The sequence below is a fragment of the Lucilia cuprina genome, chromosome 5 (assembly GCF_022045245.1).
Source record: "Lucilia cuprina isolate Lc7/37 chromosome 5, ASM2204524v1, whole genome shotgun sequence".
NCBI lineage: Eukaryota > Metazoa > Arthropoda > Insecta > Diptera > Calliphoridae > Lucilia > Lucilia cuprina.
The window spans coordinates 35,973,870-35,999,618 of record NC_060953.1 but is presented as its reverse complement, the minus strand read 5'-3'; the positions used below and the strand labels follow the sequence as shown (position 1 = coordinate 35,999,618).

Sequence of the window (25,749 nt, the reverse complement as noted above, 5' to 3'; positions counted from 1 at the left end):
GCTCTTAAAATAATATATGAGTCACAAAAACTAAAAATAAAATTTACGAAAATTCGAACTTAAGTTCGAAAATTTTTTAAAGTAATTAAAACCAGTTCTCGCAGCCCGAATTGTCTGAAATTTAGCAGTCTGGAATACACTTGATGACACTACAATGCTATGTTGGAATATTTAAAATTAAATTCGAAAATTCGAAATAATGTTCGAAAAAAAAATTGAAGCTGTTAAAATAATCTCAAAATTGGGGATATTCACAAAAATATAATTTTAGTTCTTTTCGAGACCAATTTCTTACATTTTTTAATTTCGAAATAATGTTTGAATAAATTTTAAAGCTGTTAAAATTATCTAAAAAATGGTGGACATTTACAAAAATATAATTTTTGTTCCTTTTTCTTACTTTTTTTCCAAATTTGGAAGAAACAAATTTTAAATCGAATTCGTAGTATGAATAATTTGATTGTGTTCCATTTGACGAATTTACGCAACGAATTTTTGTCGACTAGTTTATCGTGCTATACGAAATTCGTCGTTCGTCCCAATTGTACGTATACCATAATGGTCGATCAATATGAAATCGGAAACACATCATTATTTGAACATGTTTTTGCATTGCGGTATTAGTTTAACATATTTAAAACTTCTTAAAGATAGTTAGAATGGTCATCGATAGACATAAAACAAAGGGAAACAATAGGAATATTTTTCTGCGACATAAATTAAATTCCAAAATTAATATATTTGGGAAATTGTATTTTTATAAAAATGAACGTGTGTTTGTATGTTTGTTTGCTTGGACTTTTTAGACAGCTATGCGGCTGGAGCGATTTTTCTGAAATTTTCACAGTGTGTTCCAAGCGCCACCCTCACATTTAAAATAAGTGTTAAAATCTGCAAGAGTTAGAGTCCTAAAACTTTGTATTGTCAACTTAGACATTATCATGTCTAAATTTTGTCTAAAGCACTTTAGTCTCAATATGATTTTTAAGGAAAAAAGGGCGGCGGCCAAAAGGTAGGTGGCGTGGCACCTACCATATGAAGTAAATACTATTAATTAAATACGTTAGCTTATCTGGGAAACTATTGGAGTTAGAATTTTAAAATTTTGCACAAAGAACTTTAACATCCATGTAAATATTTTGGGTAATAAATTGACGGAGTACCAATGGTGGGCCTTGTATTTCCCATTCGAATTAAATATATAAACATCTTTTATCTGGCAAATAAATAGAAATAACTTCATAAACAATTCTTCGACATTGCTTGTATAGTTTTGAAATGGGGTCGAACAAAACAACCAAATAATTTGGTACTTCGGGTGGCCAGTTGCCCGCCGGACTATCAGTTAAGGTTTCTTCGGGAGCCATGTAGTGACTGTACTGATGCACAGTAAGGTCTATACTTTGGGATAAGTTCAGTTGTGTTGCCTTTGATACCCCCTAAAGAAGTGATACAGGATGAATGTATATATGTGAAATGGATAGGGCCAATTTAAAGTTTTGAAAAATTTCATCAAATTTATTACACTAGTGTATATACATTTATACATTCGTATATAAATAATTTTGGAACTCATTAAGTCGCCCTTTGGCAATAAGTTTTTATTATGTGAAAAAAAAAATTTCAACATAACTTCTAAACTTTTATAAAAATAATTATACAAATTTCCTTTTATATACATTTCTAAACACATTAAAGTTTTCTTTCAACTGATTTCCACATACCTCAAAAGATGTTTTCACATTCCACGTTCTAAATAAAACAATAATCATACTTTTAAATTTAATTAATTCTAGTGAAAACCGAATATGTATTGTTCTCCCATTCAAACAAACAAAATTTAAATTTCTTTCATTCTATCATCATTGTCCTCATCAGTATCAACTTGTCAAATCGTACACACATGCATATATAGTATATACTCACATGATTTCGATTATTTTGCAACCGGGAGTATATGCACTGCTCATACTCATACGCACTGTCGTCTGCCATCGTTTGTGTGTGTGTGTGTCTTGTCTAGCTGCTGCATAAATTTGAAAACGGAATACACTTAAGTACTATTTTTAGCAGTTGTATTAAAATCTTCATGTTTTCGGTGTGAGCCCTGATGCCATGATGGATTTTCATTTGTTAACTGCTAAAGCTGCGTACTCTGCACATTTTATACGAGTTGTCTATTTAAATGATTTCATCATCATCCTATACTGAACGTACTTATGTACAAGGTATTTATGTATAAGTGCTGTATGTCCTGCGGCACAAAATCATGATATTTGCATTTGCATGTTTATATATTAGGTTGGTTTGAAAATAGTATGAATTTGTTGATATTTTGCAAATTTACTTTTTTATAATTAATAGATAAATATTTATGCGTTAAAGAGAGTTAATAGTTTTTCATTTAAGTTTTACTTTTTCCGTATAATTTAGAGATAGTCTAGATAAGAAAGGCCATCTACGTTATATTTTATACAGATCTAGTAATGTATACATAGGTGGAATTGTAAAAAAGCTCTTAAATGATAGGTCATTCCGTAAGTAAGATTCTTTCCCTTTAGAATTTGTTAAAGATTAATTGTCTATGAAAACGTTTGCGAATAGATGCGATATCTAAAATCCTAGATGCTATTAAGCTCAGCTCTATACTTTAGAAAAATGGAGTTTCTACTTTTTTAAATTCTGTCGGCCTGTGTTATTAACCTTTATTCAATTGACTTTGTAACAATACGAAACACGAATAACTACAAATACAGAAAATATAACAATAAAAAAGTGTTGCAAGCATTGTAAATGATTAACACAGAAAATAAATCCGAGTGTATACAAACCTAAGTATATTCAAATATCAAGCTATGTGAAATCGTTGACCCATTTTGCCAATTTTTAATTCCAAACATTTCTGATTAATAGAGAATATTTTGGAATAATTGCTTTTTTTTTTTTTTTTGGTGGACGCTATCGTACCAACGACAAACAGACGGACTGGTCGTCTTAGAATCTTACAAGGTCCCAGAATATATGGAGATCTATAAACAATATTTGAATGTGTTGCACACGAAAAAGATGTTTTTTTTGTGAAATATTTGATAGGTCTGAACATACCTCTTTTAACCCTCCGTCATGCACATGTTCCGATAGTCAAGTACGTAGCGCATGTATCTGGCGAGATAATATATGCATTTCAGTACATTTATATAAAATATATGCCATTTTAGTAACAATATTACGATATCTAACAATATTTGTAGAGGGTACCTTGAGACTCAACCCCCTAACCAAAATAGAAATATATTAAAATCACAGTTAAATTCGTAAAATATCTGGCCAGATACATGCGCATGACGGAGGGTTAATATAATGTCCTATGCAAATCCTTCGACTGAGGATCTTCTAATATGTCTTTAATGGAAGGTCACATTTTAAGCAAAACGTGGTAAACACACTAATGATATGATCTAATATTATATGGCTATTGTAACCATATAAAAATATCATATTATGATCAAATGCTATACATTAATATACTATGAACCGATGTGATCATATAATTATAATAGGTAAGGTTGATAGGAGGATGTATACTACATCAAATCCGAAGAAATACACCTAGGCCACAATCGGACCTGTTGTGCGCTCCTTATCATGAGAAGAAAAGGAAATAAATGAATTATTTTTCAGTGTTCAAAAACTCAGTTTACTTAACGTAATTCCTAAGAATCTTCCAATCAGTGTTAGTCAGGCATGTTATTTCCAGAATAACATCACTTCCAAGATACGTGGTTCTAACTTCTACGAATGACTGGCAGTGGCAATGAAAGTGCTCGAGAATTTCACTGTCCTCTCCACATGCTCTACATATGTCTAAATCCGCACGTCCAATTTTGCATAACTTTACCTGTGTGTACACTCAGAATACGTACTATCATACTAACTTCAGTCTTACTCATTTTGAGAAGATTTTTCGTCTTGCTGTCATCAGGGTCACCCCATAGGATTTTCGTGGTTCTACGCACTGTTTCATTATTGCAAGAGGTCTTATGGGATTCTCTCACACATATTTTTAGTTCCGCTTTTGTTGCGTCGAATGGTTTTGCGTTTGTCAGGTTAACTGCCTCGAGCTCCCTTCCCTTTAAAGCTATTATATTCGCTCTTTCGTTATCGACTACTGTCGAGTGGGCTGGTACCCATATGCTGTGAACCTTACCTCTTGGAGAGTATCCAGTTAAAGCTTTCTTACAATCCAATACGGTCTTAGATTTAGTTCTATCTCCTGATATCGCCCTAATTGCCTTCTGGCTGTCGATAAATATATTTATTCTAATCCAATTTATGCATTCCGTTATTCCTCGTACTTCTGCCTGGAAGCTTGTGTTATGATTTGTTAAACGGTGGTATATTTCTGCTTCTGGAACTTCAATATAGAACCCCAGCCCCACTTTATACCCCAATTTAGAGCCATCCGTGTAACTACGGATTCCTACTGGTATTTGCCCTAATGTTCCGCTTAACCAAGATATTCTATCTGGGATCAGCGTTTCAAAGTTTCCGACATATTCTGTGTCTGGTATACGATCAGTCACGTCCGATGATTGTGTATAACCTTCCAATGTGTCCAGTATACATTGATTACTTGTCCTATAAACGCATTTGACCAGTTCGCCTATTATGATTATACATGATCATATTGTGTTTCAATGAGATCATAATTTTCTTTAAAAGTATATTTATATAACATATAACCATCGACGAATGATGATCTTCCGAGATAAGGCATTGAGTTTATATTAAGTTAAGCTCGTATTGCAAGTGTAATTACATAGTGGTTGTAAAAATAATTATATTTCAGTAAATAATTTCATATATATAATTGCCATACACATAAAAATGGCTGTCGTAACTAAAATATTGCATTTTTGGCAGCGTGTAAAGAATTATGCGAACTGAATATTTATATAGACAACTAAGCGACACCTCTTCTATTGCACTCTTAAAATTTGGACCCAAGTTATTCAAATATATGCTACAAGGTACTTAAATATACTGAATATAACTTTAATACGAATATTTCAGATTACTATAAGAGTGTTGTATTTGATTCACTTGTTTATTTATGGTGCTGCTTGCTCATATTAGTGCCTGTCTATGAATGGTACCATACATAGATATATTTTTTTCATTTCGTATTGCGCGTATTTGTGGCATTTGCATTTCAATTTAAATTCACTTGTGTTTCAGTTCTGGGTCTTTTCCTTTACTCCACAGTCAACATTATTTCATTTAAAGTATACCACCATTCAAAGTGGGTGGCTCATCGATGAAATAAATCATTCTGTGACTATGAGTGTGTGTTTGTGAACTGGTTGTGCGTAAATATTTTCAACCACTCGTATTTTATATTGAAATATGTGAATGTTATGTAGGGCTCCCCTCTGTCTCTCAGTGGAAAAAGGAACAAAACAAAAAAAATATAAAACACACATACATACTTATAAATACAGTTAAAACTTTAGCAATCATTCACCGTCTGTTTGGTAGTCTCATTTAAATCACATTTCCATTTCCGTATTTGTGTAACCCCCCCTGTTAGCAGATACTCATGTACAAACACATACATACATATAAACATTTTTCCAACCGAGTTAAGCCATCATTTTGAGTAATGTCAATTAGATTGATTTGATCAGCGAAAATATGTGATTTATCAGTTGCCCTCCCTTCCTGCAACAAATAAAGTTACTGGTGGATTTTATATTGTACATACATATGTATATTTGAAAAGGAAATATAGCCTTCAATATAAACAGACTATTAAATGTTTTACACCTACAATTTTTTCTGAGGTATTTTTTTCTTTAGCATACAATTCATTTCAATTCAATGTTTTATGTGGCATAAGATACGTTTGCATAAATAATGTTGATTTCATTTTTTATTTAATTTTTTTGCTTTACGAATTTGTTCAAATATTTCTACCTACAAACATACGTATACAGATACGTATGTACCCAGCAAAAACTTATGAGCTTTAAAGCTAAAAAGCCGCTTTTCACTACTTATTTATTAGCATTTTAACTCATTATTTTAACACTGTAATGAGTCATCTCTGATGATATTGCAGGCAAGTACTTACTTACCAAGCTTGCTTACAAATAATGTGGTGAATATGTACTTACAACTCAGTACTTACAACAACAGAAAAAGTTGTTTTGTTTTAAAGAAAATGAACCTATGAACAGAAATAGAATTTTCTTTATGTGTATGTAAACACATATAATTGCGCGCGATTCATGTGCAAATAAAACTACAAAACATATGTATGTAAGTCATTATAGAAGTACTTAAATGTCATTTAGACGGTAAATAGTTGCCATTGAAAAATAAGTACAAGCCATTGTCGAGTTTATGCTGGGTATGAATGAGTATGTATGTTTGTATAGTACTTCTTCTTTGCAACTTGTTGTCGAAGATTTTGAAAGATAGATTGTGACGTTTATCTTCATTTTTTCCTCATCAATCAGTGTTTGGTATTTGTTGGAGTGTTTACGTGTTTGAATGTCAATATTTTTCTTCAGGCTTTATAACTAAGAGTTTCCTTTTCATTAACAGTTCATTGAAATCCCCTTGGGTCTCACTCAAAAGTATATGATGCCAAATGACTAGTAAAAAATGCTGAATAATTTGTTGCAACTTTTATGAATAAAATATTCATTAAAGTGGAATATTTTTTATGGTAAATTTAAATTTTCGAAATTTTTAAAGAATTTATTCCAAGAAACTCCAAATCTTGCGGGATATACATATATAAAAATAGTTAAATATAATTCAAATGTAACTTCCTTTCTTCCATGGTGTTAAAGAATGATGGGACGAAAATAGTCCCTGGAAAAAAAAGGTGCAGAATTTTAACCAGACCATTTCAGGGAACTTTGTGGTATGCAATTGAAAATGACCTAGTATAGTAGTTTAATCTGATGCAAAACGATTTACCTGGGATACTGTTCACCTTAGAATTCGAAACTTGCTGGTTTTGCTCCTCTCGTTAATATCTAAAAAAACAGTTCTAATAGCAAATGAATCCATATGTTGCCAGAAAAAGAAACAGCCAAACCAAGGAAACGTTTTCTTCTGTTTAATTTTATCGCATAAAAAAATTTTAAATTCCTTTTGAAATTAAATCTCAGACAATTCCCACAATTCAAAAGCCTTTAATTAATCTGCAAATATTTATATACATAAGTATATTCTTAATTAATTTGACATATTTTAACAAAATTTTCCCACATTTATACATTTGTTATTTATTTAATTTTTTTTTTTGCACCGTAACACATTTGTTTTTCGAATAAAAATGTAACGTAATTTTTCAAAATATTCACACAATACAACACAACTTTAACACCCGAAAAAAAAACACACGATGAAATATGTTTGAATATCAAGTCAAATAAATAAACTCCCAAAAAATATATATTTACAAACGAATATTTTTCAAATAGCAAAAGGTTCATGTTATTAATGTGTAACAGTACTGGAAGTTGTATTTTGTTTAGGCATAAATGGGGAAAAAATAAATAACAACGAAACACTTGAGGGTGTCATATAAAACAAATAAAATAAATCAAAACAAATGAAATGAAATCGCAACAAAACGACAAAAAACAAACACTTACAAATCAAACCAACACTCTTTTATAAATACATACATGCATGCATATAAGCTAAGTATATAAACACATAGTTCTTAGAGACAAATTCATACGTGCAACATGCCCCAACAATAACAATAATAAATACGAGTCATAATATCAAGTACACAAGTATTTATTCAAGTACATACAATATGTATTAATATTATTAAGTATACGTCATGTTTACCCCCAAAGCACAAAGCGCATAACAATGTGACCAAATAGAATTTTAATTAATAAATATTGTGAAAAAAATGTGAAAAAATGATTCAACTAACTTTTGCACTGGGCTATAGTCAAGACTATAGACTGGGCTATAGTCAAGACTATAGACTGGGCTATAGTCAAGACTATAGACTGGGCTATAGTCAAGACTATAGACTCAAGAATATAGACTAACCTATAGTGAAAACTATAGACTAAGCTATAGTCAAGAATATAGACTAACCTATAGTCAAGACTATAGACTAACATATAGTCAAGACTATAGACTAACCTATAGTCAAGACTATAGACTAACCTACAGTCAAGACTATAGACTAACCTATAGTCAAGACTATAGACTAACCTACAGTCAAGACTATAGACTAAGCTATAGTCAAGACTATAGACTAAGCTATAGTCCAGACTATAGACTAAGTTATAGTCAAGACTATAGACTAAGCTTTAGTCAAGACTTTATACTAAGCTATTGTCAAGACTATAGACTAAGCTATTGCCAAGACTATAGACTAATCTATAGTCAAGACTATCGACTAAGCTATAGTCAAGACTATCGACTAAGCTATAGTCAAGACCATAGACTAAGCTATAGTCAAGACTATAGAGTAAGCTATAGCCAAGACTATAGACTATGCTATAGCCAAGACTATAGACTAAGCTATAGTCAAGACTATAGACTAAGCTATAGTCAAGACTATAGACTAAGTTATGGTCAAGACTATAGACTAAGCTATAATCAAGACTATAGGCTATGCTATAGTCAAGACTATAGACTAAGCTATAGTCAAGACTATAGACTAAGCTATAGTCAAGACTATAGACTAAGCTATAGTCAAGACTATAGACTAAGCTATAGTCAAGACTATAGCTATAGTCAAAACTGTAGACTTCGCTATATTCAAGACTATATATTAAACTTAAGACTATAAACTGGGCTATAGGCAAGACTATAGATTGGGCTATAGTCAAGACTATAGACTGGGCTATAATCAGTATTATAAACTGGGCTATAGTCAAGACTACAGACTTGGCTATAGACAAGACTAAAGACTGGGCTATAGCCAAGACTATAGACCGGGCTGTAGTCATACCTATAGACTGGGTTATAGTCAATACTATAGACTGTGCTGTTGTCAAAACTATAGACTGTGCTATAGTCAAGACTATATTATTGGCTATAGTCAAGACTATATAATTGGCTATAGTCAAGACTATATAATTGGTTTTAAATACTATACCGGTCTATAGATAAGTACACAAGCTGGTCACATTCTGCCGAAATTTTTTGAATTTACATACAAACATGCAAAAATAAATATAAAAGAAAAATCATCAAAAAAGGAGTGCCTGTTGCCTTAATAACAATAAAAATATTACAAGGATATTTTTCCTCTCAATGACAAGTCTAAAAAATTAAATAAAAGTTTATAAATTTTCGCAATTTTTTTTTAAATATTCAGAGCTAAATAGAGAAAAAACTTTCTTCTATTTGACCTTGACTAACAAAGTGAATAATATATGACTGGCTGTCTAACCTAAAAAACATATTATTTATTTCATATAATCTAAAATACCAAAATGATCCTTATACCAAGATATAAGATGTTGTATTTGTATAGTCAATGAAAATTTTGAGATTTGTCAAAATGTCTTATTTTGGCACATTTGCAGCGTTTAACACTTATAAATTTTATTTATATAAAACAAACCAAAAAAAAAAAAATAAAATTACAAATTAATACCGTCTAAAAAGAAATCCATTCAATTTCAAATGAATTATTTGTACGGGTTGGGTTTTATTGTTTTTTGTTTTCTTAAAATTTAACTTTGACTTCAAGTTTGTTGTTTAGATTTTTAATGATTGATATTGAAATGTCACGCAGACGCGCATGTGGTTAATGTAAATGTCTGTAATTCCTTTTCATTATATTTTATTCGCATTTACAAATATAAAATTTAACAAGTATGTGTGAGCGGGAATGTCTCATAAGCCTTTAGGCACTGCTGCGGGTGTAATCACTCATTCAGTGTGTTCACATCCACTTACAATTTTTTTTTTATACACATACTTGAATACATACATATGTAAGTATTGAAAATAAAATAAAATTTTACTAAAAGCCATATATTTTTATGTCACACATATTTATTTTGTTTTTTTTTTTTTACATATTTACATACCTTCATATTTATAGTATATATACTAACGTATTTGTAAATAAGTTGGTATAACGGTATAGAAAATAACAAATTTATTTGCCTCTTTACGACTTTGACAAGCAGTTGACAAATGTTTTCGTTTTACATCAATATGTTTATATGAGTAACTTTACGAAAAGGATATCAAAAAAGTTTTAGAACAAAGCAGAATGTTTATATTTTAGATCTGTAAGTAAGTTATGATGAATATTTAATTTATTCATATATAATTATCGATTATAGGAAAATCAAAAATTTGGTTCCTTGAATCCAAAATGTTTAAACAGAAAAGGGCCATAGACATTTGCAATAGAAAAATAAGAAAAATAAGACATAAGCAATAGAAAAATATGATATCATCTGATCTATTTGAGGCGTGTTCTGGGGAATCGCAGACTCAATGTTTTAGAAATGGTCTTTTTTATGATTCCGACTGTTTCCATTTCTTTGAATTGCTTTAAAGAGAAAATGATTTTATTTGCAGTCAAAGTAATGCTGATGTTTCAGTTAGTGAATTGAAAAGTGGAACGGCACTTATCGTAAGAAAGCTCATGGCTGAAAACTTTTTAAAGACGTTTTGTGGAACTTTTTAAAGATTTTTTTGTGGAATTCATTATAAGACAGACAACGGCAAAGAGTAAAATATTATATTTGAACTGATTTACATTCACAAATATAGATTGATCTTTCAGGAAGACTGTGGTCTTATCTATACCGTAAATTTATGTTCAGCCAAGTAACGACTGATCTCTATATAGTAAAGCCTGATCTCCGTCATTAATATAATTCAAAATGACGTATATTTACTAATTTTTAATCAAGATTTAAGACTGATCTATACCTATTAACTTTAAACTGATCGATGCTTGCTAGAAGACCTTCTTTGAAGATTCATATATATATAAAAGCTATAAAATGATCTTTGTCAAGACTATAGACTAATCTAAACTCAAAAATATAGACTGATCAATATTCACACTGATTTTTAACAAACACTATAGCCTGAACTACTTTGAAGACTAACTTTAAGCTAATATTAATGACAAATATAAAGCTAGAACTATAAAAATAGGTTGTGGGTGGGAGGATAGAGGGAGTAGTGTTTGTGAACATTGGGTTTAAATCTTTTCACATCGAAAGTGACAGTGCGGCTGAAGAATTAATTTCTCCTGTAATGTGTTGTGCGGTCCACTGGCTAATCGACCACAAATGAGTGTGTTCTTGATGACAGTCGTGTGCTGCGTAAAAATATACGGGTATCGGAAATGAGTTCTTTAATACACCCGACGTTGTGACGGTGTTCTATAGAATCAATAGAGTTGGATACCCTACTGTCACTGATAAGTACCTTTGTCCTCCCTTGTACGTCGTCGAGTAACTCCAAAATAAACTTAGAAGCTCCGGCCCATTCATGGGAGTTGTAGTCCATTTTCGTTCGGATATAAGTGGTGTAATTAGAAAGATAATCAGATGGAGTGATATCTTACGTGACACTTAAATGCTTCTTTCGACAGTTGGAAAATGTGTTTAATCCATCGGACATCACACTGTATTTTCATGCCCAGAACATCAAGAGTTTCTGGATCCTTAATATCAACACCACCCATAAATATAAATAAACCAACATTATCTGCCATACGTTTATGTGTTAAAAAAAAGTCGACTCTGTTAAAACGACCCAATTCACAGATTTTTATCAAGTCGTGATTTTGTGATTCATATTACGCCTCATTGCCCCAATCTCTAGAGGGCTTGGCCTATAATTGAATAAATAAGAATGGCAGATATTACTGTAACAGTAATACTGTTATCGGCAAAAAAGTAGATAGAGCTGGAAGTTTGACATAAAAGTTCATGAAGATAAGACGTACGTCAATTAATCTAGAACTCGTTTGATGAGATTCCATTAATAACAACTCGCACAGTGCGATCTCTGAGAAAGTTTGAAATAAATCGAGCGAAGTTATTATCGATACCAAATGCAATAAATTGGCATGAGGAATAACTGGCGGATAAGAGACTAATGTACGGTGTAGTCTATATTTCGCGCTTAGTTCCAAAGAGGAGTGACTGCGGAACTGAGCGTTGGAAATTTGTTGGTGTCCGCTCTTATACCTTGATTAAGTCAGTCGTATGTATTTATCTTTTGAGTGTGTTGGATGAATGAGAAATGTGCAGGATTGAATGGTGATGGATAAAAAATATCTTATAAAAGTGATACCATTGAATTTCTCTTCCTAGTACAAGTATGTTCAGATAAAACTATGTTCTCTGTGAGTAAGAACAAAGTCTTCTACTTATTTGATGGATTCGTTCTTCGGTGCTGTTGCCGACTCAACACAGGCCAACCCATTTGCCTGGTAGTAAACGGAAGTGATGTTTTTGAATCTCGAAAGTTAAGCAATAGAGCGGCAGTGGTCTGAAATAATAAAGCTTATATACTTGAGCAAAGTGCACGTATCGTGGACGAAAATTCCACATAAACTGCCACCTTTGTGTAAAAAGCACAATGGGACGGTGTTCAGTCGTCACACAAGATTACTAATTTCATAAATACTCCAAAGTAACAAGAAGAAAGAACTGTTTAACGATAATAGCAGACAGTCAAAAAACTTTTTGTACACACTGTATATTGAACAAAATATTTGTTTGTTGCATGTTATTTAACATTTGTCTATGTGTGTTTGTTTGTTTGTTCATCTGTGTATAAGTATGTATGTTTCATGTCGTTTTTCATTCCTATAATGAATTTCACGTTATTTTGATAATAAATTTTAATGCCACACTTTTAGTGACATTCTAATAGAGGTAATTTTTATCCGACTCACTCTTCGTTTCCAAACAAAATTTAAATAACGTATTTTATAAGGAAAACTCACGTAGAAAAAGGAGTGAATTTTACAAATTGAATTTGAAATAAATAAATAATGGAAGATTGATGAAAAAAACTAACACACTTTATCTAATGATGTTTTCCATGAAGAGTCTTTTAAACATTTCAGACAAATCGAAGACATTTGAAATAAATAATTTGCAAAGTAAATTTTCTAATAAATATTTTTCAAAATCAAATAATTGGCATGACATTAGACATGCCCATAACGGAATGAAAAAATTAAATGCCTTAATTAGTATTTTTACACTATTTATTAGAGCATTATATCGACATTTCATTAATCAAATAATGTTGCACCAAAAATTGACAGCTTATAACCATATCCACTTTACACATTTTACACCCAATCGAAAACATTTATGGTAATTGCAAACAGGAATAGAACATTGATTGCTTCACGCCACTGATATTTCAATTGGCAACTGTTTATGTCAACTATTTATTGAAATGATTTTTCAATTAAATAAACAACTTAAAACTATTTAAAATCTCCTTAAAAATTAATTACATTTAGAGATTGATGATTAGCGAGCATATGAGTATGTATGTATGTGTGTGTTTGTCTGTGTATGTGCAGTGGAAACTAGTTCAAGCATTGATTGATTTATTGTAATTTTTCCATTAGATGACAACTTAAATTGAAAATTATCCATATGCAATTTTGGCAAATAAATATTATTACGTGTATTTATCATGCGGATCGATTGACCAACCGGCTTTAGTTTAAGCTCCATTTAGGTAATTTTTGCAGCAGTATTTGTGCATCTTTTTTTTCTCAACTTTATGTATTTTAATTTTTTTGTTTAAATAATCCTGCTGTTACAATGCCACTAAACATATTAGTCGAATTGTGACAACATAAATAAATAAAATGCAATAAAAAACACAAAACTGACTAAAAATGCATTTGCTAAAATACATCACAATGACAAACACCTGCTGAGTCAAAAAAATATATGTAGTATTTATGTATAAATATACGAAAATATAATGCACATTATACATTTTTTGATGTGAGACCATATGAAGAACGAATAATATGTTCAGTCAGATAGACGTCCAGCCGGCCATTCAGCAATTTAGCCACTTAGTCAGACCAAGAGACCTCAGTGCGATATTTATTGAGAAAATTATTTAATGTAGTTAACAAAAAGGTGACTTTTAATGATATTATACGACAGATGACTTCTCCTATATATTTATTGAAAAACTACTTTTTATACTACCTATTAGATGATAGGTTCGATTCCTAACAATAACTCTGCTAAAGAAGCTAATAACAGATTCAATATAGGAAGAGTTATTTCGTAAGCGATTTATACTTAAATCTTCTTTAATAATTTCATTTCTTAATTAATTCAGTTTCATATCTTACTTATTTGAAAAATACATTGTAATTCTCATATGTATGTGTGTTTAATGTTAATATTAATGTGTATGTATTTGTATATTAGTGATTTAACTAAGTATTTTATCTGATTTCTGAATTAAATTAAGCTTATTTAAGGATTAATTAAATCTTTTACATTTTTAAATCTCACTTATTTTAATTTCAAATCAAGTAAAATCAAAATTGTGAGATCAGTTTGGCACAACAAGACTTAAATTATGTTTTTCGTACATATCTGATTTAAAGACCTAATTTGAAGACTTACAACCTCCGCAACCGATAAATGTACAAGCATTTTGCTCAAGTACTCGAGGTATATAATCTCTGATCATTGATGGCCTGCGCCTTACTTCCGAGATGCAAAAACATCACTTCCGTTTGCAACTACGCCGATGCAATGACCTCTGTTAAATCGGCAGCATCATCTAGAAGCGTAGTCTGTAGACTGAAACATGAAGCCATCAAAATATGGCGAAGAATTGTTCTTACTCATAGAGAATTGTGGTAAATCTGTTGTAAACCGAGCAAACCCTGATATACATGGCCTCCGGTAGGTTAGTGGTTAGTGTTCTAGTCTGGAAGACTGGAGGTGGTGGGTTCGATTTCCACCTGTGACACTGGTTAAGGTGCGCACAACAAGCCCGATAGAGGCCTAGGTGTATTTCTTCGGATTTGATGTGTATACTTCCTTCTTTAAAACTAACTAACTAACTAACTACCTGGACAAGGAAGGAAAATTCAATGGTAATACTTGTATACAATTCCTTACATCAATCACAGCGACACACTCACTATAGGTAAACGAGTGGGTAAGGTCCACATATTCGTTAATTCTATTTCATACAATTGACACTAACTTATTTCCAACGCTTAGTCCTACAGTCACTCCTCTGTGGGGTATCTGTTGTCGCGGCAACGGCACAGAACATATCTCGAATTATAGACTTTACAGTGCATTAGTCTTTTAATTAAAATTCTCTTCCCTAAAATTTGGATTTTAATCACAGCCACCAACAATACCCAGAAGGCCCGTCTCCAATAATCGGAATAACCCAAAGGCCGAAACTCTGCGAAACTCCGGCAGATTAGTGGTATTTGTAGGATCACTTTTTAACCGGTTTGTAATAACACCAAGATGAGGGTCTTTCACTGGTGTTGCCCTAAATATCTCTGAAAGATCGTCGAATATTCAAATTATTGTGTTAGGAATTTGAATAGGATATTCACTGACAAAGAAGATAATCAATTGATTGCTCTTCACCCTGATAACTTCTTATGTGCCAGGCATTATAGGGCAAACCAATTCTTTTTGAAAATTTTCCGAGATTATAAATAGTTTCTGGTAATGAAAGCAATCATGTTACTATGCTAGATGTACTGAATTTTAAAACATATGCTGAGCTGCATTACTTTCTTCCTTATGATCCTAGTTTATATATGTATATCACCTACAATCCCCGTACACCTGGCAAGGATTTGAGTACAGTATGAAAACTTCTATTCTTTATTCTGTAATTACTGTGCTAATTTACTTATCTATTTTATCAACCTAATGTGGACTTCAGTAAATGTGATTTCTTAAAGTTATTCTAATGCCGCTTTTAGGGGTGCAGATACTACCTCTAACTTGCTATCGCCACATTGAGCTTTAAGTGTTTAAAGAATCTTTTCTTAATTAAATATAGTTTCAAATCGATTTGGTGAGTTATAGAGTACACTTTAATGAAATGTAGGGTGCAACTAGTCTATTTTAATGTAAAACAATATTTAAAAACAGAGCAAAAATAACAATTGCTCACTATCAAGTTAATAAAGTTATGAATCAACTGTAAATGATGAATATTTAAGCTTTTAGACAACAACAGCAACAAAAACAAAACGCTGCATAAATTGTGTAAAACAAAAAATAAATAAATAAATAAGTAGAATTGCAATACCGCCAAGAGGAGAAGAAGTAGAAAGAAGAAAATGTACTATTGTGCTAATGTGTCTTACACAGTTCCAGCTCTAAGGGGGGTTTTACTTTTTGTGTCCAGACCTCATGTGGGCTTAATACTCGTATATAAAGTATTGCGAGTTTTTGTACGTTTTTGTTGCTGTTGCGTTAATGGGTTGCACAAAAAACCAACAGGCCATAAATACTTGCAAATGCAAACATTTAACTCTTATTTTCACTGTTAACAAAGTTAACAATAATTTTGTTTTGTTTTTCACTCATCTCGTTTTTTTTTTTTGTAACTCTTACCCTGTTTACGCGTTACTTATTTCTGACTTATTTTAATATTTTCTTATTGTTTTTCTTTTCACCCCTCCCTATCTTTGTGTTCCGCTCGCAGTTATGGCGCCAGTTATGATTTAGCATCACGTCGCAAAAATGCTACACGAGAATCGACGGCAACACTGAAGGCCTGGCTAAATGAACATATGAAAAATCCATATCCAACCAAAGGCGAGAAGATCATGCTGGCAATAATCACTAAAATGACTCTGACGCAGGTCTCCACATGGTTCGCCAATGCTCGCAGACGTTTGAAAAAAGAAAACAAAATGACATGGGAACCCAAGAATCGTACGGAAGATGAAGATGCTCTGGGCTCAGATGACGAGAAAGAACATGAGGATGATGCTAGAATACGTTCGACATCAAGTACAAGTGTAGCTGCATCTGCATCTGCTGCACCGCTACAGACGCCAGTAATGCCAACGCTTAAACGTGTCGAATACGAAACGCATTTAAGTGCAACAGGTGGTAATGGCGCTATAGGCCTTAACAACAATGTGGCAAACAGTGGTGGTGGTGGTGCTGTTAGTAGTGCTGGTGCATTAACTGGCGTGGGTGTTGCAACAGATCTCACTGGAAATCATCATCATCATAGTATTACAGGATTAAGCACGCAAGTGAAAGGTAAAATACATATGTATTTTTTTTAACATTTGGACAATTTTGGTAAGTTATGACAGAAAAGTTATTTTGGGAATGCAGTATAAAATAAAAATTATTAAAATAAGCTCAATAACTTTTTTAATTTTGTGAAGGCGAGAGAATCTAACTCTCGTTTTTGGAAAAACCTATGAAATGTCTTTCAATACTTTATTTGATTTTATTGTGGGAGAGATAGAAGATTTAGAGATCTTTTCTGTATCCCTTGTTCCAGACCAATGCATTCAGAATTTTCTTGTTAGTTAGATAGTTAATTAATTAGTTGGTTAGTTAGTTAGTTGGTTAGTTAGTTGGTTAGATAGTTAGTTAGTTAGTTAGTTAGTTAGTTAGTTAGTTAGTTAGTTAGTTAGTTAGTTAGTTAGTAAGTTAGTTAGTTAGTTAGTTAGTTAGTCAGTTAGTTAGTTAGTTAGTTAGTTAGTTAGTTAGTTAGTTAGTTAGTTAGTTAGTTAGTTAGTTAGTTAGTTAGTTAGTTAGTTAGTTTTTAAATAAAAAAAATAAATTTTGATTTTATAGATTTTTTTCCTTAAAATATCTTGAGGTAGGTCAAGTTTATTTTTATTTCATTATTTACTTTAATTCAATTTAATTTATCACAATACTAAGGAAAATACCGACAACAACAAAATTACCCCAATTGAAAATAAATAGTCCTTTTAGCACACAATAAAAAGCTTTCAAACTGAAAATGTCCCCAGAGAGATTAAATAAGGCGTTAGAGCATGTAACAGACTCCGTCTCAACCCAGCTCTTTATAGCCCTGCTGCTGCGGCTCATAAAAAAGAGACCCACAAAATATTTGGCCAAACATAATGCAGTGGTTTCCCCTTTTTAACCAAAATTATATTTTTGTTATACAATAAATACCAAAGGACTCTGCTACGACACAGCCAGACAGACATACAGACAGACTGATTGCCAGTGGTGGTTTAACCCTCCACAATCTGCAAACAAATAAAATAAAAATCACATTTAGATGACTAGACGAGTCGCAGTCTCACTCGCCCTCAACTTAAACACAAAATTATAACTTAACTCGAGTCAGTAGACTTTTACGCGTACACACACGCACTCGAACACCCGCTTTTTCGCATTCAGTCTCTCTGTCGTTGAATGACGGCAACACAAACAATTCGGATTGTAACAAAGAGGCGTTGAGCAGAACGCATTAGATTTATGCCGGGCAACGTGAGCTGCATATGTTTATAGCTTTAACCTAAAATGAAAAGAACATATCAACAAAGAAACTCTTAACTACAATGTTAAATGCTGTGGCTCAACAGAGGGAAAAACTTCCGGACCACTTTAAAAAGACCTAAGCATAGAAAGTGGCAAGATGAAATCAAAAGCATAAACTAAGGGCGTTTAAAGCATTCATACGCGTCCAAAAGAAGAAAAAAATCTATGTGAGAGTGATTGTATAGTATTTGTTGAAATATTGTGAAATGGTTAACCAAAAATAAAACGTTTCAACCGAATATACGCCGCCACGAATGAAACACATTCAGTTTCCATTATCGCTGCTGGCCCTGGTGAAACTTACGCAAAACGAAAAGGAGAGAGTGGGTGAGTAAGAAATTGTGGTTGGGGCAAGATGAATCGATACCCGCTGTGCCGAATTAAAGGGGTTGCCAAAGTAAAAATTCAAATAAGTTGCAACCAAGCAACAGCAATAATTTCAAATGCTTATTTAATATCATTTTTCAATCTCATTGTAATACAAATGCATACGCACTTGTTTTTATTAGACGGGTTCAAATTTAGAAAAAATAACATATTTTTTTAATAAATATTTGGTCAAATTTTTATTGATAGTAGTCTATAAAAAGAAAATTTAACAAAAGTTGTCTATAGAAGTAAAATTTATCGAAAGGTGTCTTCAAAAGGGAAATTTAAAGAAAGTTGTCTATAAAAGGAAAATTTATCGATAGTAATATATTAAAGGGAAATAATCCGAAAATTGTCTACAAAAGGGAAATTTATCAAAAGTTTTCTATAAAAAGAAAATTTATAAAAAAATGTTGTCTTTATTAAAACGAAGTTTATAGAAAATTTTTTACAAAAAGGAAATTTATCTAAAATTTTCTATAAATACGAAGTTTTTTTTCTAAAGGTTTCTATAAAAAAATTATTGAAAATTGTCTATAAAATAAAATTTTATCAAAATTTTCTATAAAAACAAAATTTATCGAAAATTTTCTATAAAAACGAAATTTATCGCAAATTTTCTATTAAACAAAATTTTCAAGAAAACTCGAAAACTCTCAATAAAACGAGATTTACCGAAAATTTTCTATAAAAATGAAATTTATAAAAAATTCTATACAAACGAAATTTATCGAAAATTTTATATAAAAACGAAAATTTTTTATATAAAAACGAAATTTATTGCAAATTTTCTATAAAAAACTAAATTTATCACAAATTTTCTTTAAAAACGAAATTATCTATAAAAATAAAATTTATCGAAAGTTTTATATGAAAACGGAATTAATCGAAAAATATTTATATTGTAACGAAATTTATCAAAAATTTCCTTATAAACGAAATTTATCGAAAATTTTCTTTAAAAAGCAAAATTTTTTGAAAAAATTATATAAAATATAAAATTTATTAAAAATTTATTGGTAATTTTTTGTAAAAGCAAAATTTATCAAAAATTTTCAATAAAACAAAATTTATCTAAAATTTTCTAAAAAAAATAAAATTTATCGAAAATTTGCTATAAAAACATCAATCGAAAATTTACGTTAGTCAGTTATTGAAGTAACCCTTTTAAATCCCTGTTATTTTAATAACTTTCCACACAAGTAAAATACTTGACTGGCCTTGACAATGTGTGTTGCTGGATAAACACCACAGCAACAACAAATCCGGAAAAGATGTCGAGGGCGTATGATGTGTCGCATAAAATTAACACCGAACGCAATAAAGAGCTCAATGACACTCATTGTAAGAATTGAAAGTATTTTGGGGAAGCAACACTGCTCCTTTCCCTGTTGTGTGCTTTTGAAAGGGTGTAAATGAAGTAATGATTTCACTTATTTCATTGTTTTGTTTTTTCTATTATTGTTTTCATTCTATCATTCATTCATTTATTATTATAAATTGAGTGGTAGAATTATTAAAGCATCAGTTGATAATATACAAGGACACATACTGCTCATTTGTCCTTGCATATAAATTCATATCACATTATTTCAGTTTTTTCATCTTTTTCAAAATGAAACAGTGAAAATAAATGAACCCTCAATTGAGGTTGAATTTAATTTGGCGCATAATACCAAAGTGTATCTATCTGTTGGCTTTGAAAGTAAATATGTATGAATGTGTGTTTTAGAAAAGGGTGTATTTTTGTAACTTCTTTATTGGGGGGTTCAAATTCTAATATCATTAGGAAAATGTTCAAGTATACGTATGTTTGTGTGTATTGTCATCAAATTGTCTTCTATTAATTAGTTGAATGTTTAGTTTTTTTCCTCTCCGTTACAGTTACTGTCGTCTGTCTATTATTTATGATCAAATTATGAATTTGTCATATGCTTGACAAATGACTATTAACAAACAAAAATTGAATAATTTATATGTGAAATGAATGGCTTAATGACTTTAAAAATAAACTTTAAATGATATTGTTTAAAAGGGATGTTTTATTTCTATTTTGATTATATAACTAGTTTCAATCTTTAGAATTAATTTAGTTAATTACATGAATAGTAGGATTTTTGGATCTCAATAAAAATCACAAAGTCCCAAAAGTGTATTTCCGCCAACAAACACATATCATGAGAAATCGCAAAATCCAATCCAAGTCTAGTCTATAGTCTAGTCTATAGTCTAGTCCATAGTCTAGCCTATAGTCTAGTCTATAGTCTAGTCTATAGTCTAGTCTATAGTCTAGTCTATAGTCTAGTCTATAGTCTAGTCTATAGTCTAGTCTATAGTCTAGTCTATAGTCTAGTCTATAGTCTAGTCTATAGTCTAGTCGAAGCATATGAAGCCCACGTCGAAGTATGATGACTAGCTAAAGGCAATCCATTTTTCTAGACAACGCATGATGTTGACTAAACTACTCATCTAAAGAAAAAGATTTTTAATTCAGATGATCATCAACACTCGGCCGCTTTGAAATTTGTGATATTTCGATTGACGAAGTCACGCTTCACTGACTATATATTATTTTTCATATCGCAAGAGGTGAGGAAAGTTTAAAATATTTTGTTTATAGTGTTTGTCATATTTTGATTGAAGGAGGTCTGTAAAGAAAACAACCTCACTATTCGTTATAGGCTGTAATGAAGTCGAAATTCAGTTGTTTTTTTATTATTATTTTTTTTAATGTTGCTGGTAAATATAAATAACATTTTGTGCATTTTGACCAAAGTTTTATTTCGCTTTCCCCCCTTTGTTGCATGTACAAAATATGAATGTTAATATATGTGATTTTAAGTAAATTTGTAGCATGGTTCGTTGCGTATCACGTGACTCTTAAAATAAACACAATGTCAAGGATGTTAAATTTAATGATAAAGCTTTTAACTTGCTTTCCCCCCTTGCAAGGGTCTGTAGCAAACTTTTATGCAGATTATATTTGTATCTTTAAACATCAAAAGGGACACTTACTATACACACACACAAACATGCATACTTCAATAACTTATATGTAAATATATGTATGTATATTAAGATAGTGGTGTGTGTAAACAAAATATAAACAAATACTTAAAGCTCAAGTACACTTGTATACAACATGCATACAAGTATCTACACTACACTACACTCAAATACATTCATACAATAAACCGCTAATGGTAGAGATACTCTAGTATGTCTGTAAGTCAATGTTGTTGTCAAATATAATTCATCATTTTTCACTTCTTCATCAACATAAACATCAGCAACGTCGTCGTCATCATGAAGAGCATAGGTATCAACATTACCGTTTTACCAACTACCATCGTTCATTGTCTTTGAAAGTAAAAGATATCACTGTTAACAAGTCGGTGGAACTACATACATACATACATTCAACGTATGAATATAATTTAGTTTAGACTTTATTTATTTTTATAGGCCGTTTTTCTTTGTTGTTTTTGTTTTCTTTATCTTGCTCAGCTTGTTTTGCAACTAAAAACCATGTGCAGAAGGGCAACATCAACATCTACATAACAACGGTAGAATTTTCATTAGTTAAACTTTATGTTGTGGATATAAATACTCCCCTAGACCGATACAGATGCAGTCAGTCAGCCAGTCACTATTACGTTGAGTACGATACTTTATAACTTTTTAGTGTGTGTGATGATGATGACAGGTCATCATCACAGGTTTTCTCGTATATTAAGGGGAGATCCATGAATTCATCTACTTACTTACATGAATATTTGTATACGATATGTTGACAAACATACATATGTAATTATGTGTGTATCTTATGGTATAAATGTTTATATTTAGGAATTTTTATGAGTAATTGAGATTTAAGTATTTTGACTTTGAAGTAATTTGTTATTTAACATTGTCATTGCTTTGACAGACAGCAAGTCTAAAACATATTTAAAGGATCCTTTTAAAGTTATTAAAAATTAAAAATTTCTTTCGTAAAATGTTAAATGTTTATCAATAAGGAATTTCAAGAACATGAATTCTTCATTTAAATTTATTGAATTTATTAAACTTGATATATGTATTCGAAAATTTTAAAATCTATTTTGTATTTCAATATTTACAACAAGGAGCTCAACGACTGACTCAACTTAACAAAACAACTTTCTATTTCAGTTCTAGTTTAGTTTTAGTACAGTTCTAGTTCAGTTTTAGATCAGTTCTCGTTATAGTTCATTTCTAGTTCAGTTCTAGATCAGTTATAGTTCTAGTTCAGTTCTAGATCAGTTATAGTTCTAGTTCAGTTCTAGATTAGTTCTAGTTCAAGTTCTACTTCAGTTCTAGTGTAGATATAGTTCAGTTCTAGTTCAGTTTTTGTTCAGTTCTAGGTCAGTTCTAGTTTAATTCTGTTCTACTTAAGTTCTAGTGTAGATACAGTTCAGTTGTAATTCAGTTCTAGTTCAGTTTTAGTTCACTTTTAGTTCAGTTTTAGTTCAGTTTTAGTTCAGTTTTAGTTCAGTTCTAGTTCAGTTCTAGTTCAGTTCTAGTTCAGTTCTAGTTCAGTTCTAGTTCAGTTCTAGTTCAGTTCTAGTTCTGTTCTAGTTCAGTTCTAGTTCAGTTCTAGTTCAGTTCTAGTTCTGTTCAAGTTCTGTTCTAGTTCAGTTCTAGTGCAGTTCTAGTTCATTTCTAGTTCAAGTTCAGTTCTAGTTTAGTTCTAGTTCAGTTCTAGTTCAGTTCTAGTTCAGTTCTAGTTCAGTTCTAGTTCAGTTCTAGTTCAGTTCTAGTTCAGTTCTAATTCAGTTCTAGTTCAGTTCTAGTTCAGTTCTAGTTCAGTTCTAGTTCAGTTCTAGTTCAGTTCTAGTTCAGTTCTAGTTCAGGTCTACTTCAGTTCTAGTTTAGTTCTAATTCAGTTCTAGTTTAGTTCCTGTTCAGTTCTAGTTCAGTTCAGTTCTAGTTCAGTTCTACTTCAGTTCCATTTTAGTTCTAGTTCATTCAACATATATACAAAACAACAATGACATGAAATTGCTATAATATTTATCAACGTTTTCATATTAAATCCTTAAACAAACAGGTAAATACTCCATAAATATAATTAAAAATACCCTTAATCTCCCTCATACAATGCTATATTAATGGGAATGATGAGATTTTGATGATGATATAAATCTGGTGATGGGTTCAATACTTTGCAAAAGAACTTAAATTGGGGAGCAATCTTAAACTTTAGTCATTAAACTCTCATAAAAGTAACAATGAAAGACATATTTTACTAGTCTTACGTATCAACTGTATTCGCATATCTACAACACTAGTATATTTACCATGATTGTGTGCTATTTAAAATATATTGGCACGCGATTCGAACCAAGTGCAAAAAAATAAAACAATCTGATAGCTTTTCCCAAGTAATAATAAATGTCCAGATAGCAAAAGATTTTGCACTACAGCTATAAATTTTGAGACAGTGAACTACCAAAATACAAAAAAAAGAGAGAGAAATAAATAAAAACGTTGTGAATAACATTGATTTTATTACTTCAGGGAGGGAGTTTAAATGTTGTTTTATAGCAACAGGGTTAAAATAGGTTGCGGTAGAAGTTGAATATACATTTTTTGGCAATAAACTTCATACTTGGCCATGATGGAGTATTAAGCAAAAACAATAAGAACTAACTTTACTTTTTTTACAATTTTTTTTTTTGCATTTTGGAAGTAGAGTTGTTTTATATTAAATTTCATAAAAGTTAAGTGCTTTGTAATTGATATCATAAAATATTTATGTTAAGAGTACTTTTGTGCTAAAACAATTTTCACAGATGAATTAAAGTCAAGTGAATGTGCTTCAAAATTCAATTATAATGGAAAAATGTCTCTTTGTTCTTTTTAGTTTTAAGAGTTTTTTATTTTTTTGTATAATTGTCATTAATTATTTAAAAGTCTGTTAAAAGTTTTACTTTTATAACAATACCTACATACAAAGATTTTACTAAAAATGCCAAGTGTTAAATGTTAAACACATTTATTTCACACTTATGTATGTATTTGTAGAGATGACATTTCAGGGATAATTGTTTTAAATTTATTTATAAAGATTTTAAATTGTACTTGAATTAAATTGTATTTTTAAATTTTAAGGACCTTCTGCAAAAACGATTATTAAAGTTAGCAATGGTTCAATACACACTTTTTATACCCTACACCACTTTAGTGGAGAGGTATATTAGGTTTGTGCTGATGTTTGTAACATACAATCTTAGAATCATTTTCTGAGTCGATTTAGCTATGTCCGTCCGGCTGACTGGCTGTCCATGTAAACCTTGTGCACAAGGTACAGGTCACAATTTTCAAGATAATTGAATGAAATTAGGCACACACGCTTTTTTTTGAACCAAGGACAAAGCTTATTGAAAATGAATAAAATCGGTCATCAAAACGGCACAAGTTTTGATGGCCTTGGCAAATTTCATAAAGATCGGACCTCATTTGGCCCTAGCTCCACAAAGTCCCCTTCAGAAAATTACTTGAATGTCCAAAATTAACTTATAAACACAAATATCGCGATGAAATTTAGCACAAATAAATATAATATAAATAAAAATATATTCACAAAACTTTATAGGGCTTGGTCCATATTTGACCCTAGCACCCATACAAAGCCTCTTTCAGAAAATTCGATTTTCTAGTTCAGTTTTAGTTTAGTTCTAGTTTAGTTCTAGTTCAGTTCTAGTTCAGTCCTAGTTCAGTTCTAGTTCAGTTCTAGTTCAGTTCTAGTTCAGTTCTAGTTCAGTTCTAGTTCAGTTCTAGT

General features: G+C 31.1%; 1 protein-coding gene across 1 annotated transcript in view; it reads left to right on the top strand.

The window, feature by feature from the left end:
* LOC111685069 (homeobox protein caupolican-like) overlaps positions 1-25,749 on the top strand; it is a 118,838-nt gene that overhangs the window by 76,646 nt on the left and 16,443 nt on the right. The window contains exon 4 of the mRNA XM_046952902.1: positions 16,735-17,303. Within this exon, the coding sequence (XP_046808858.1) occupies positions 16,735-17,303 (569 nt within the window). The remainder of the gene's footprint in view (positions 1-16,734; positions 17,304-25,749) is intronic.